At 44.2% G+C, this 13,120-nt stretch overlaps 1 protein-coding gene across 1 annotated transcript in view; it reads right to left on the bottom strand.

The window, feature by feature from the left end:
* Positions 1–5,789, bottom strand: part of FAM149A (family with sequence similarity 149 member A) — a 56,266-nt gene extending 50,477 nt beyond the window's left edge. Inside the window, exons 1-2 of the mRNA XM_039241226.1 lie at positions 5,170–5,789; positions 4,975–5,124 (exon numbers count right to left, since the gene is read on the bottom strand). Coding sequence (XP_039097157.1) covers positions 4,975–5,124; positions 5,170–5,609 — 590 coding nt within the window. The 5' untranslated portion in view covers positions 5,610–5,789. The remainder of the gene's footprint in view (positions 1–4,974; positions 5,125–5,169) is intronic.
* Positions 5,790–13,120: the final 7,331 nt, after the last annotated feature.

Here is a 13,120-nt window from a genome sequence, read left to right on the forward strand (position 1 = left end):
AATTATGATCATCTCTTCCTTACAAGCAAAGGACTCTTCCCAAAGACAACAGATGGGCAACAAGAGAAGAAAGCATGTTGCAAATTTCCTGTCAACGTTCCTTTTGTGTGGAAATTATCTGTGTTTGCAAGGTATGCTTTATGAGACACATTGCCATCAAGGTTGTGAATGAATTATGGGAATCATGATGGACATAGCCATTGGCTTACAACTTCAAAAAGACAAATAGCAGCAGTAGGAGACACCTTTTCCTTGGAGCAGTGGGCTCTTGGCCACAGGTTTATCCTCAGGGCCACAACTCCAGCAGATATTGTGAATAGAGCACCCCTGCAAGTCTAGATCATTTGAACAACTTAAAGAATCTCATCTCTAATCAGAGGGTACTCTGAATGTTGCTTAGCGTTGTATTTCAGGGAGAATAAAAAGATAGTATAATCACTTGGCTGATTTTTTTCTCTTGGTTTCCTGAAGGTTTTTTGCTCTTTGGGGTCTAAAGGTATCTAAGTAAAGTCTGCCTCGATGCTTCTCAAACGATTGTGTAGTGTCATACCATTAAAAATTTTTTTCCAGTTTATTGTGGATAATTGTTAAAATATAATAAAAATAAATTAATCAGAAAATAAAATGGAAAAAAAAGAGGCACAAAATACAAATATGAATGTTTTATCAGTCAACAGGCATCAAGTTATTCTTTCAGTTGCTATAAAAGTTTCTCAATGCTTATTCCCACTTTCTGTACTTCTCTCATCATGGATGGGTGACAGATAACTGACGGGGCACATGCTGAGAAATCCTAGTCTAACACCGAGAAGAGACCCCTCTACTTGTAGAAGATCTTAAAATACCCAGCCACAAAAATAAAGAACACTATGTATCTTCCAGAGTCTGTAATGCACTTTGTTATAGAATTTGTAATTGCTGTACATATTCAAGATCAACTGCATACGGAGAGCAGTCATATTTTTATTCCCAGTTCTTAATCTTTCTCCCAAGTTCCACTCATGAAGGCCCAGCTCTCTGCCTGACACCTTCTTCAGTTGTTTTTCCAAGATTTCAACCCAATATGCCTCCCAAAGTGAATTCCTCATCTACCCAACAAACCCAATGTTCATACTTTATTGATGGCAATCTCCTTGCAGTCACGTAAAATGATCTTTGTCTCTCCCTCCTGCTTCCTTTAACTGCACCAACGCATTGCCAACGCTTGCCAAGTCCTATCGAGTCCTGCACCAACGCGCTGCCAAGATATTTATCATCCCAATATCTTTATTTTTATCGTCTTCACCCCAGGCCCTCGTATCTCTCATGGGGTTTATTTCCAGAGCCTCTCTACTGTTTCTGGGTTTACGCTCTCCCACGCATTAGCTTATTCTTTCTAAAGCTCAGCCCTGCTCAAGCCACTTCTCTGTCTAAAAACATTTAGTGGCTTCCCCAGTGTTTACTAAACAGAGTCTGGTATCCAAGGCTCCCCGGGGTTTCTCCCAATGCCTTTTCACAAGCACTGTCCTCCTAACAAATTGAATTCATTATGTGACATATAGTTGTGTACCTAAATGTCCTAAGAAAGGACATTTAAATTGCCTTGAGATTAGGAACCCATGAAAGTGGGTTATATGATGAAGCTAACATTTTTATTCATTCTTTTAATAAATTTTATTAAATGCCTTTTCATAAAATTGTCTAATTTATATTTGTTTATTGCACATGTTGTCTTAAGTGGCACAGGACAGAGTTTATAGTCCAAAAACGATGTAATATGTGACTAGGAGTCACAGTTTCTGTGCCAAGAAGCAGATGGTAATCACGGGTAACATTTATAAAGCATGTCTCTGTGTGTTGGGCACCTAAGATGTTATTGCAATTAATTTTTGGAACATCCCTCTGAGGCAAATATTATTATCACCTGGATTTTATCAAGGAGAAAAACCCCCAGTTTGGAAGACTGAATAAAACTGCCCAGAATTAAACAGCTAGCAAATGGTTTGAGATTGGAATCCAGCACTTCTGATTCCTGGGTGCACAAGCTCCCTCGGCCCCTGGGCTGCTTCAGACACGGATAAACTGAGAGGTAAGTCCCTGCATTCATTTTACTTCCAGCCAAGTTAATGAGCCCTGCAGGCAGTTACTGTAATATTTCCACACGAACCTGACTCTGACGGTGGAACTCAATCACTCAAAAATGCAACAGTTATATGCTAACAGCTATAACTTGTAAAAGATATAAATGCTTTCTGACCCCATGAAGTTTACAATCGATCAACATTCCTATATAGCTATTATCCGTCTATATACCTCCCTACCTTACCTACTATTAGAAATTCTTCTAGTTCCAGAACAAATTGAATAAGACCTTTTACAGATGATAACTGTGTAGTTCACACCAGAAGTGCAAAAAGTGGAGCAGAGGGTGGGCGAGACTGAAAGACAGCCTAAATGAGGGACACAGTGCAAATGAAATGCGTGGGGAGGCCAAGGTGAAGACAAAAGTGTGGGATCACGTATCTGGGAGTGCCAGAGGGCAAGGCGAAGCAGGAACTCAATACCTCCTGCCTGTGGTTCAGAGGAGGCAGCCAAGGTGCCCTGTGAATGAAGGAGGCAAGGCCCCTCTTCTGTGGGCCATTCATTTACCGAACCCACGGTTCAGAGATCAAAACTTGGGCTGCTATGCAGCGCCTCGGTGACAAAGAAAAGGCTCAGAATTGAAAGAAAGTTTGCACGCTTCCCCACTCAAATTAATTTCACTATTTTTAGTTTCCACAGAACAGTACGGAATCAGGATGTAACATGCATGGGTTTTCTTCAAATAGAAATGTGAATCCAGGTTTTCCTCTGTATCTGAGTGTACTGGTCTTACCACTGGATTTGTGTTTCTCAAGGGTTCACGTCCAGCTGTTTGAACGTCCCCATGCAAACTCTCCTACCTCCCCTTTTTGTCTTCCTACTACGGCATTAACCACCTCCCTCTCCCCATGTCCCTGGGCTTTGGAAAATGAAATACTCTATTTTAATATTAAGCAAGCAGTCTAATAATTCGTTGTCGCTATCTGCACACTGGCAGGTGAGGCTTGTACTTACATAATTTAAATCCATCACTGAATAATGTTTGTTTATTCAATGTTATAAATAGCCAACCGGGAAGTCCAAGAGGGGAAAAAAATACACTTCAAGCTGCAAAAGGTTGGTCGTATTGAAGGAAAAATCACCTTAATACTTTTTCCTTTCCTCTTGTCCCTTCATAAACTTTATAAGTGAAAAAGGGAATGAGGTATGAAAGGATGGGAATATGAGTATTTGTGTAGCTACAAAAGATCATGGTGCACTCGAGGGCTGTCTGAGGTCAGAGCATGGACGCACATCATCAAAAAGATCCTTGAATGCGCAGATCTGTGCATGTTATTTCTCATAGCAAGTATCTAAAATGCAATGTCTGTACTTTCAGTAAAACTGGATACATATACAAATGCAGAAGAGTCACTTCTGTATATAATGTCAAATACAGTGTTATTCAGAGTGTCTATTAAACATTTTTGAACAATACAAACAGGGACTAAGATGCTCAAGAATCGAAATCAACACTAGCTAGCTCTTTCACCGGCCACACTGAGTGCAGTGCCTGTTCGTAAAAAGCACTAAGACTAGATTTTAAAGTCAGCATGTAGAACTGTGTGCTCATAAAACATTAACTGTGTAAGTGTTAAAGGACTGGTAGCCCAAAACAAAGGCCTAATTCCTAAGGCATAGGTATTGTAGCAACTTATTCAAATTCAAATGCAATTGATTTTCTTTCTGGTGGGAATCAATATGTTAACACATTTTCTAATATGATGTTTCAAATGAAAAGAAACATCATAATGTTATTTAACAATTGATTTTAACACAGAGATGAATATCATGCAGAATTATAAAAATGCAGTTATTTAAATCATGAATGGGTTAGAATATGTTTTAATGCAATAGTTCTCCAATCTATTTCTGGGGGCAAGAGGTGAGGAAAAGCCTCTGTGCGGGCAGAAATCTCCTACCGTCATTGGGACCCTGTGGTGTGCCTTTGACCATTTCACTATTCTTTTGCAGGATTCAGAAAGCTGAACATTTCTGTACCCATTTAAGAATAGCTGTATGTTCTGCTCATTAAAAATCTCTTTAATTCTAAACTGCACATTTTGCAAGAGGAATGTTTCATCACTGCTCTTGATGGTGGAGGGATAGTGTGTGTGTGTGCGTGGGGGGAGGGGGCAGTGTTCCCCAATCCCAGGTGAAATGTTCCCATGAAGTCAGTCTGTTTCTGTACTACTTCAGGACGCTATGGCAATAACTCAGAAGCTCTAGGGTATATGATCAGAGGTGCCCTGAGTATTACAAATTCCATTTGTGTCAGATGATGTTATACATATGTAAATTAACTAGATGTCACACAAAGAAAACCCCATCCCACTTGGGATAAGAATTGTGACTGATCAGGGCGCATGGGTGGCTCAGTTGGTTAAGAATTGGGACTTATCTTTGAACACTAGGAAAGCGCAGTGTCTTGCCATTTCTTAAACTTATCGCTGCCAACATGTGTACTGGGTTACACTGCACATCTATGTGTCATATTCTGCACCAGAGAAAGGGACTTGAAGCCCCCTTTCAAAGTCCCTAAGGAAACCAGAGTGTCACACGATCTAAGTGAACGCTTCAGCTAGAAGAAAAACAAAATTCTGTCCTGTCCTTCAAGCCCTGCTTGGTCACCCCTCCCTCTCAGAGGGTAAACAGCAGAGGATTACCTTCAGAGAAACTGAGCAAAAGGCATGTCACAGCATATGTTTGAAAACACCAGGAAGCCAAGCAATAAGGACTCCGGAAAAGTTGCAAGGAGGCTGCGCAGGGGAAGTTACTGGAAGTGAAAACGGCAACTAGCGCCTGGCCAGGTGGGTGTGGAAGAGGAAGAAGGCGTCCTAACCACCACAGACAAGGACCCCCGCCGCTACTCACGCTTCCCCGCCGTCCTCCGAGTCGCTGTCCGAGGCCCACTCCTCGCCGATGTCCGGCAGGGTGAAGAACAGGGTCCTGGGGCCAGCCCCGGGGGGCATCCAAGCGCCGGGCTCTCGCTCTCCGGGGCCAGACTGGCGGGTGCCCCGTGGGCTCGCGGCTAGACCGCTGCCCCCGCCGGCGCCCCCGAGGGACGGCCGCGCAGCGCAGACCCCGCCGGGGCCCATGGGCGCCCGACCCCAGGTCACCAGGTGCGCGGGGGAGCCCGCCGCGCTGCACACGCTGCTGGCGGGGGCGGGGAGCGGGGGCTGCACTCTGGCTGCTCCGGGGCTACTGGGCAGCGAGAGGGGGGTCCCTGCTGCCGCTGCCGCTCGGCTCGCCACCGAGACCCGGGGGTGGGAGGCGGCGAGCGGTGCCCCTCGCGCGGCGGACGGGGAGCCGGGGGCCAGGGCGGGGAAGAGGTTCAGGGTCGCGGCCGTGCTGAGCGAGGCGCCAGCGCTGGAGCCCGTGCGCCCTGCGCTGGCAGCGCCTCCTGATGGGCTGGAGGAGGCCACCGGAGAGGGGACCGCCGGGGGCGCCGTCGAGGTCTTGAAGATTTTGGCAAAGAGCGACCCCAGGTCCAACACAGCGACCTTCATGTCCCAGTCTCGGAAAGGCGGTCCCCGCAGCTGCCTGAACCTCCAGAGCGCAGGAATCGGGACTGCTGGGCTCCATCCACTGCCGCGCTCAGGGGCCCGGCCCCGGCTGCCCTGGGCGGAGGCGGGGGTCCTGGGGTCCCCGCACGCCGCCGCGTCCCGCGGGCCCTTGGCACTCTGTCCACGAGAAGTCCCTCCCGGCGCTCAGCTCCGCACCGCTTTAGACTGACCGTCCCCGACAGCCTGGTCCGCCCGCAGAGTGCCGAGGCCACCGTCAGCGGGGAGCAGTCCCTTCTCTGCGAGTACCCCAAGACCCCGGAGGCCAAAGGTCCCGGAGCGCACGGAGGCCGAGCGCCGCCAGCGCCACCGCAGGCTTGTAGGTGAGGTGCGCCTCCGCCCGCCAGATACACCCCCACGGGCCCCCGAGACCGCGCTGGCGGTTGCTAAGCTAAACAAAAACCCTGCTTAGCTCATTGCTAATTGGGCCCCAGACTGCGGTGGCTTGGGGCTGTGGCCACAATAGACACACTGGCTCCCCTCCTTGATTCGCGCCTTAAAGGAACATCGCAATTTCTCCATCATCCTGGTTCCAAAAGATCTTGGGCTTGTCTAGCCTGATGAGACCAAATGTGCCAGGGTCAAGGAGCCGGCCAGTTCTCTGATCTGAGGGACCAGAAAGTATAAAGGGGGATTCAGGGGAGTGGACTTGAAACAGCAGTGCCAACCAATGCCCCCTGCCTCAGAGCCATGGTCAAAGTGTGTCATTGAAGATGACATAGGGGAGCAAGAGAACTTGGAGAAGAGACTGGGCCCTGATCATAAAATCCATATACAATGTGTGTGTTCAAAACATCTATTGGAGTGCGCCGAAAGATTTTAGAACTAAAATGTTGGAGCACTCAAACTATGATCAGACTGCTTGGATACACTTCTTATTAAGTGGAATACATTGCATTTTACTAAATCTGAAGAAATACGTGTGAATGACAATTATAAGTGTGAATATCAGCAGGAGTGTGGGGTCGATTTTGAGGGAGATTTAAAAAAAAGATATTGATGGTTTATCCATTAATGTTTAGTGAAGAGTTTCTGTTTTGATGTCAGGAGGTATATTTTCTGATTACAGGTGAAGAAAAGAGATGAATAAGTCTGGTAGTGAGTAAGTTAACTGATATTCATGACTTTATACATTAGTCTTTTGCAAGTTAAAAAAAAACTGGATTCTGAACCATGGAACATTTCTATAGTAATGCAAGCTTTTTGTTGTCGTGAAGACAGCCGGCCAGACTTCTACTTACGATATTCACATCTTGTCCTGAGCCCTTTTCTGAATCCACCTACCATGGACAAACATATACTGTGCACCTTCCTAACTCAAGATTGTGTTAGGCATGGAGATGTAAAAGAAAAAAAAGAGAGATGTTCTCTGCCCACAGTGTAGAGTAATCAGCTTCATATTACATGTTAAGTATAAGGTGAGTGTCCCAGAAAACAAGGCAGGCACATAGTCCACATTAGCTCGAGGAAAGAAGAACACATAAGTGCTTAAGAGAAGTAAGAGACAAGGCAGATAAGGGTCAGATTATAAAGGGCCTTGAATGTTGGGAGGGGGAAGAGCATGCAGTCGTCAGCATGTAAAGCGCCAGCACATGGTGAAGAATGAAGGAAAGACAGAAAAGTGGCAGACACGTCTAGTGGAAACCAGAGGCAGAGGTCTCAGGGTCCAGCCAAGCAAGCTGCACGTGCTGTGTCATCATGCAAGGACCCCAGAGGCATCATGGCTGGGGACCATCAACATCTCTACTATTCTCATTGTTGTTCTTTTGTAGCAACTCATCAGATGGCCTCAGAGGTACGTGAGGTCCATCAGAACATTCAACAGTTTCTCTTTTCGTTCAGCTCTCATTCAAGATCATAGATCTGTTTCCTAAAGATTTTCGGTTTGTTGGGGCGCCTGGGTGGCTCAGTCGGCCAATCGTCCAACTCTTGGTTTCAGCTCAGGGTATGATCTCACAGTTCATGAGTTTGAGCCCCATGTTGGGCTCTGCACTGGGATTGCACTTGGGATTCTCTCTCTCTCTCAAAATAAATGAATAAACATAAAAAACATTTTAGGAGATAAAGAAAAAGATTTTGTGTTTATTTCATAAGGATCTTGATTCTGGTTCATAGAACAATTAAATCTTGAATGCAAGTAGAGATTATTTCTAGAGCATGCACTTGCAGTGTTTAAGCTGTTAATCATCTTATTGAGGCTGAACATATGGACTGTAACTTGAAGGGAAGGCAGCAAAGGAGAGCCACTGCTGAGTGAAGTCTGATTCAAGCCACCCAGTTCCTGGGGAGCAGTATTTGTCTGCTGCCACATCTCAGAGTTCCTGATTCTTCAGACTCGGAAATCTGATCAGCCCAGGACCTTCACAGCTGACCAGCTGCATAGGATGGAGCCCCACTAACCTGACTCAAAAAATACTGGTGCAGAAGCCTGAGTTCAAATGTGATAACACATAATTACACAACTGTAGATTTGTCCTCTGCTCTTTCTCTACGAGAAGAATTCCTGTTAAGGCCAAATTAAGTTGAAAGATTGTTAGGTGGACATAGAACCAAAGAGAAGGTAGTAATTCATATATATGGCATATATAAAAATATTTTATGCACAGGGGACAGTAACTGTTAGAGCCAACACTTTTCTCCCTCTTAGAAAAACAACCTTATATAAACACTAGGACATTCACCCACCTGTCTCAGCTCTCTAACTTTAGATTTTTCTGTGCTTCCATTACTAACCACTTCCTTTCCATGCACATGTTTTTCTTTAAGTATATAGATACTGTTAATAAGTCTATAGAAAAGCTCGTACCCATCCAGAACCGGCTGAAAGTATTCTGCCTCTCAGGTGTATTTACATGCCTCCTGTCTTGGTTGGATCAAGTCCAAAAAAAGTCCTAACCCTCAGTTTGTGTGAAAGTGGCCTTATTTGGAAAGAGGGCCTTTACAGATGTAGTCAAGTTAAGACCAGGTCATTAGGAAGGACCCCAATTCAATATGGCTGCCATACTCTTAAGAGAGAAATTGGAATACAAACACATAGGGAGCACATCATGTGAGGACAGAGGCAGAGACTGGGGTGATGTAGCCACGAGCCAAAGAATGTCAAGGATTGAGAGCCACCACCAGAAGCTAGGAAGAGGTGAGGAAGATTCTTCCCTACAGGTCTCAGAGAGCCCTGCCAGCATCTAATATCAACTTCTAGTTTCCAGAACAATGACAGAATAAATTTCTGTTGTTTAAGCCACCCAGTTTGTGGCACTTTGTTATGGCAGCCCTAAGAATCTAAAACGTTTTTTGAGTATGAATTAATTATTGGGGTACTTCATGATACTTCACCATCATAGTATCTTTCTGGTATGTTTATGAACATCTTCAGTGGGGTGTTTGTTCTATAAAGCTGATTACAAATGCAAATCATGACTGTCTCAAATCTACAAGGAGAATGACAGGAATCTAGAAAGAATGGGGGAGGAAGTGACACTGTCAGTTAAAGCAGTGGATAAAATATTCTGGCCACCCAGCCTCATGAGGAAGGCACAATGAATGAATGATTGATCCTTTTGTTTGAAGGTCTTTTGAAAATGGCCTATAATTGCAAACACGGTAAACAATTCTTAGGAAGATGCTAGGTCATTTACACCCATTGTTCATCCATCAACAGTCTTTCAGACAGATGTTAGATGCTTCCAGGCCTCTCTGTTAATTACAACTCTCATAACATGAGCCCCAGGTAATGTACCCCACGGATCTAGTTCAGGCGTAGTAATGAAAGTAAATGCAGTAAATTATTGCTTCTAACCGTGGCAGTGGTGATTTTTAGGTAGACTTTATGTCAAAGCAGTGCTCTATGTGCTAAAACTCTTCTGATTATGTTGGCTAATTAAGAATTAGATGCATTGGTTTTCTGATGTGTATAATGATGCCTGGCTGCATCACTGAAAAAACATTAGAAAGTTATGACCATGTTGCTATGAAGAAATGTTATGTTTTGGAAACCTGCAAGTTAAAACAAATAACCTGAGTAATTAATCTGTTTAAGAATTTAAACTGCCATGGGGTGACTGAGTGGCTCAGTTGCTTAAGCTCTTGATTTTGGCTCAGGTCATGATTTCATGGTTCATGAGTTTGAGCCCCGCACTGGGCTCTGTGCTGTCAGCACAGAGATTCTCTCTCCGCCCCGCTCTCTCTCTCTAAATAAATAAATAAACATTTTAAAAAAATTTTTAAAAAGAATTTAAACTGCTTCCTTTAGCATAGCACCAAGGCCAGAACCTATAAAGAAAAAAATACAATCAGATTTGATAATAAAATTATTGAAAGCTCCTTAATAGTGAAAGACATTTGTTGGTTCAACAAATATTTACAAAGCACCACAATGGAGACAGTACTGTCCAGTAGACTCTGGAATGGGACTCTCTAGGTTCGGATTGTCTCTGCCATCCATCAACACCCAGGCTTCTTTCTGTCCTTAGTTTCCTCAGCTCTAATCCAGGGATGAAATGGTTCCTATCTGAAATAATGGCACTTTCTGAGCGTTATATTAATTCACACATGCTTGGTAACTGAAACAGAGCCTCACACAGGGTAAGCTCTCAGTAGATGTTAATTTGTTATTTTTTAACATTTATTTATTTTTGAGAGACAGAGCACGAGTGGGGGGAGGGGCAGAGGGAGAAGAAGACACAGAATCTGAAGCAGGATCCAGGCTCTGAGCTGTCAGTGTCAGTGCAGAGGCCAAAGCGGGGCTTGAACTCACAAGCCATGAGATGATGACTTGGGCCCAAGTCAGATGCTTAACTGACTAAGCCACTCAGCCCCGCCCCCCAAGATGTTAATTTTTATTATACATGATTTTATTACATGTGATTTTGTTTATGACATTAGTTTTTCTCATATAATCTCTGGTTACAATGAATAACCTGAGGAAAATCTGGAAGAAAGTTATAGCTACATTTACTTCCAAGTTTATTCACTTTTGTACTATTCGAATATTTTCAGTAAGTGTGTATTCTTTGTTTTTAGTGACAAACACAATCAAAGAAAACTAAACAGAAAATTGTCTTCGTATTTGATTAAGTGTTCTGGATTCTAGCACAGGAAAAATAGAACAAAAACAACTTTAAACTGATCAAAAAGCAGCTTTCGATTACAGAGGTTATTAAGACCATGACTAAATCTGTTGGGTAGGGTAGCACATAGAGCATAGTGGAAAGAGCAGAGAACAGACCAATGAGCTCTTCAGTTCCTCTCAGCTGCAAGTAACAGAGAAAGCCCTCACCAACAGGGGCTCAAGCACTCCCAGAGCAGTAAGTTGGTTCTGAGAATGATGCCATAAATAACCAATGTCATCAGAGATGCCAGATCTCTTTTTTTCTTTTTTGTTCACTTGTTTCCTGGTGGTCCCAAGATGGCACCTTCAGAGCCAACCATCTTTCCCTCAAATAACTACATTCCAGCCAAAATAATAATAATAATAATAAGGTACAGGTTACTCTTTCACTCTCCCTCTCATTAAGGAGCAAAATACTTTCCAGAAGCTTCTCAAGCTGGTCAATTGAGTCACATTGGCTAAAACTGGGTTAAAAGTCCACCCCCCAACTAATCGTCAGCAAAGGGTAAATAAGGGTTATCATATTTCATAGTCACAGTACATCCCTTAGTACTCAGCAAGGGGTCAAACCCAAGAAGGGTTTCTTTGGAACCTCTGATCTATAGCTCATCTGTCAGAAGCACCAGTCACACTGCAGACTTGTAACTGGCATCTGAAGAAGAGGGGTGGGGAAACGGTCTTGCAGGACTGAGCCCTGAAACTGTGGGATCTGACGCTATCTCCTCGACAGTGTCAGAACTGAGTTAAATTGTCAGACACCTAGCTGGTGTTGGAGAGTTGCTTGATGATGCAGGAACACTACCATTACCCCCGCACAACAAAATGGGGTTCAAGAAACTTTTGGGGGTTAATTTTCAAAATACATAAGGAACTCCTATAACTCAATAGCAACAAAACAAAACAAAAACAACAAAACAAAACAGCCCCCCCCAACACACAATTTCCTAATAACTTGATTTTAAAATGCGCTAAGAGATATACATGTATTTTTAAATCTGCAAAGTATATGTGAGATATTTCACTCAACCACATCTTAGATAGGTACGGGATTCCCTTGTATTTCAGTGCTGTTCGGTAGCATCCACAAGTATAATTTTCTCCAAGGGCAGCCAAGTCAAGAAGTGATACCTGGGATTGGAATAAAGCCTTTTGCCCACCGAGGCCCAATGACCGTTTCCCCTACATTTCTGACCAGAAGAACGTCTTCTGGTGTTTACGAGCTCAAGACTAAGACTGCCCAAGCAGCTTAGCCACTCTGCAGTAGAGTATGGTCATAAAAGGATCAGTCAAGAATACAACATCTTTGGGGCGCCCGGGTGGCGTAGTTGGTTAAGCGTCCGACTTTCGCTCGGGTCATGATCTCGCGGTTCGTGGGTTCGAGCCCCGCGTCGGGCTCTGTGCTGACTGCTAGCTCAGAGCCTGGAGCCTGTTTCAGTCTGTGACTCCCTCTCTCTCTGACCCTCCCCTGCTCACGCTCTCTCTCTCCTAGAAATAAATAAAAAACATTTAAAAAAAAAAAAAAGAGTACAACATCTTTCTAAGAGGTTTTTTAAAATTAATATTATTTGTGTTTTCTGCTAAGCATGCCTCCACACTGGATATAACTCAAGGAGAACAGGGAAGAAAGAAAGAGGAACAAAGGTAGATCATAAAAGAAATAAGAGAGATAGAAGGATGATGGAGGACATATTATGTACCTGGTAAGTCTGTCCTTAAAGTTGGAGATGGTCCCAATGGCACCCCCTGGAATTTGTTCAAAGGTACAATGTTCAAAACATACTGTGCCAAGATTAACAGGGACTCCAGTTTCCTAAACCCCTAAACCACACCCCTACACCATCCCTTAAGCACTTTCTCCCCCTTAACAGTCTTTGTGTTCAGAAATCACCAGGTGCTCCCTAATGAGTGTGGGGGTAGGGGTGGGAAGGGGGGGGCAGTTCTGCTTATTCCACTCTCTCCTGAGCTTGGTTTGGTATTGGGAGCACACACACGTTAAGGCCAGAAAGTACCAGATGTGCCACAGGAGAGAGGTTACATCAGAAGTCTGCACAATCATCAAGTGGCCAAGTTGGGAAGTTGGACTGTTATCAGAGAAGTCTAGAGGGACCCTCTGTTTCTTACCACTGCTTAGGTAACAGGGTTTCTCTGAGGAAGGACGATCTCACTTGACCCAGCATTTATCCCAGTCCAGACTGCTTTCAACAAAAACAATGTGAGCGCAAGAACAGCTCTTTAAATCCCCTTGCACTGAAGGGCTTATGATCTTCAGCAAACAAGTAGAGCAGAGAAAAGGCTCTGACCCAAGAGCGCCCTCCAAAGTCACATGGCTGAGGCCAAGTCCTTTCTATCC

Source organism: Hyaena hyaena, unplaced genomic scaffold (assembly GCF_003009895.1).
Source record: "Hyaena hyaena isolate Hyena2069 unplaced genomic scaffold, ASM300989v1 scaffold_190, whole genome shotgun sequence".
Classification (NCBI taxonomy): Eukaryota; Metazoa; Chordata; class Mammalia; order Carnivora; family Hyaenidae; genus Hyaena; species Hyaena hyaena.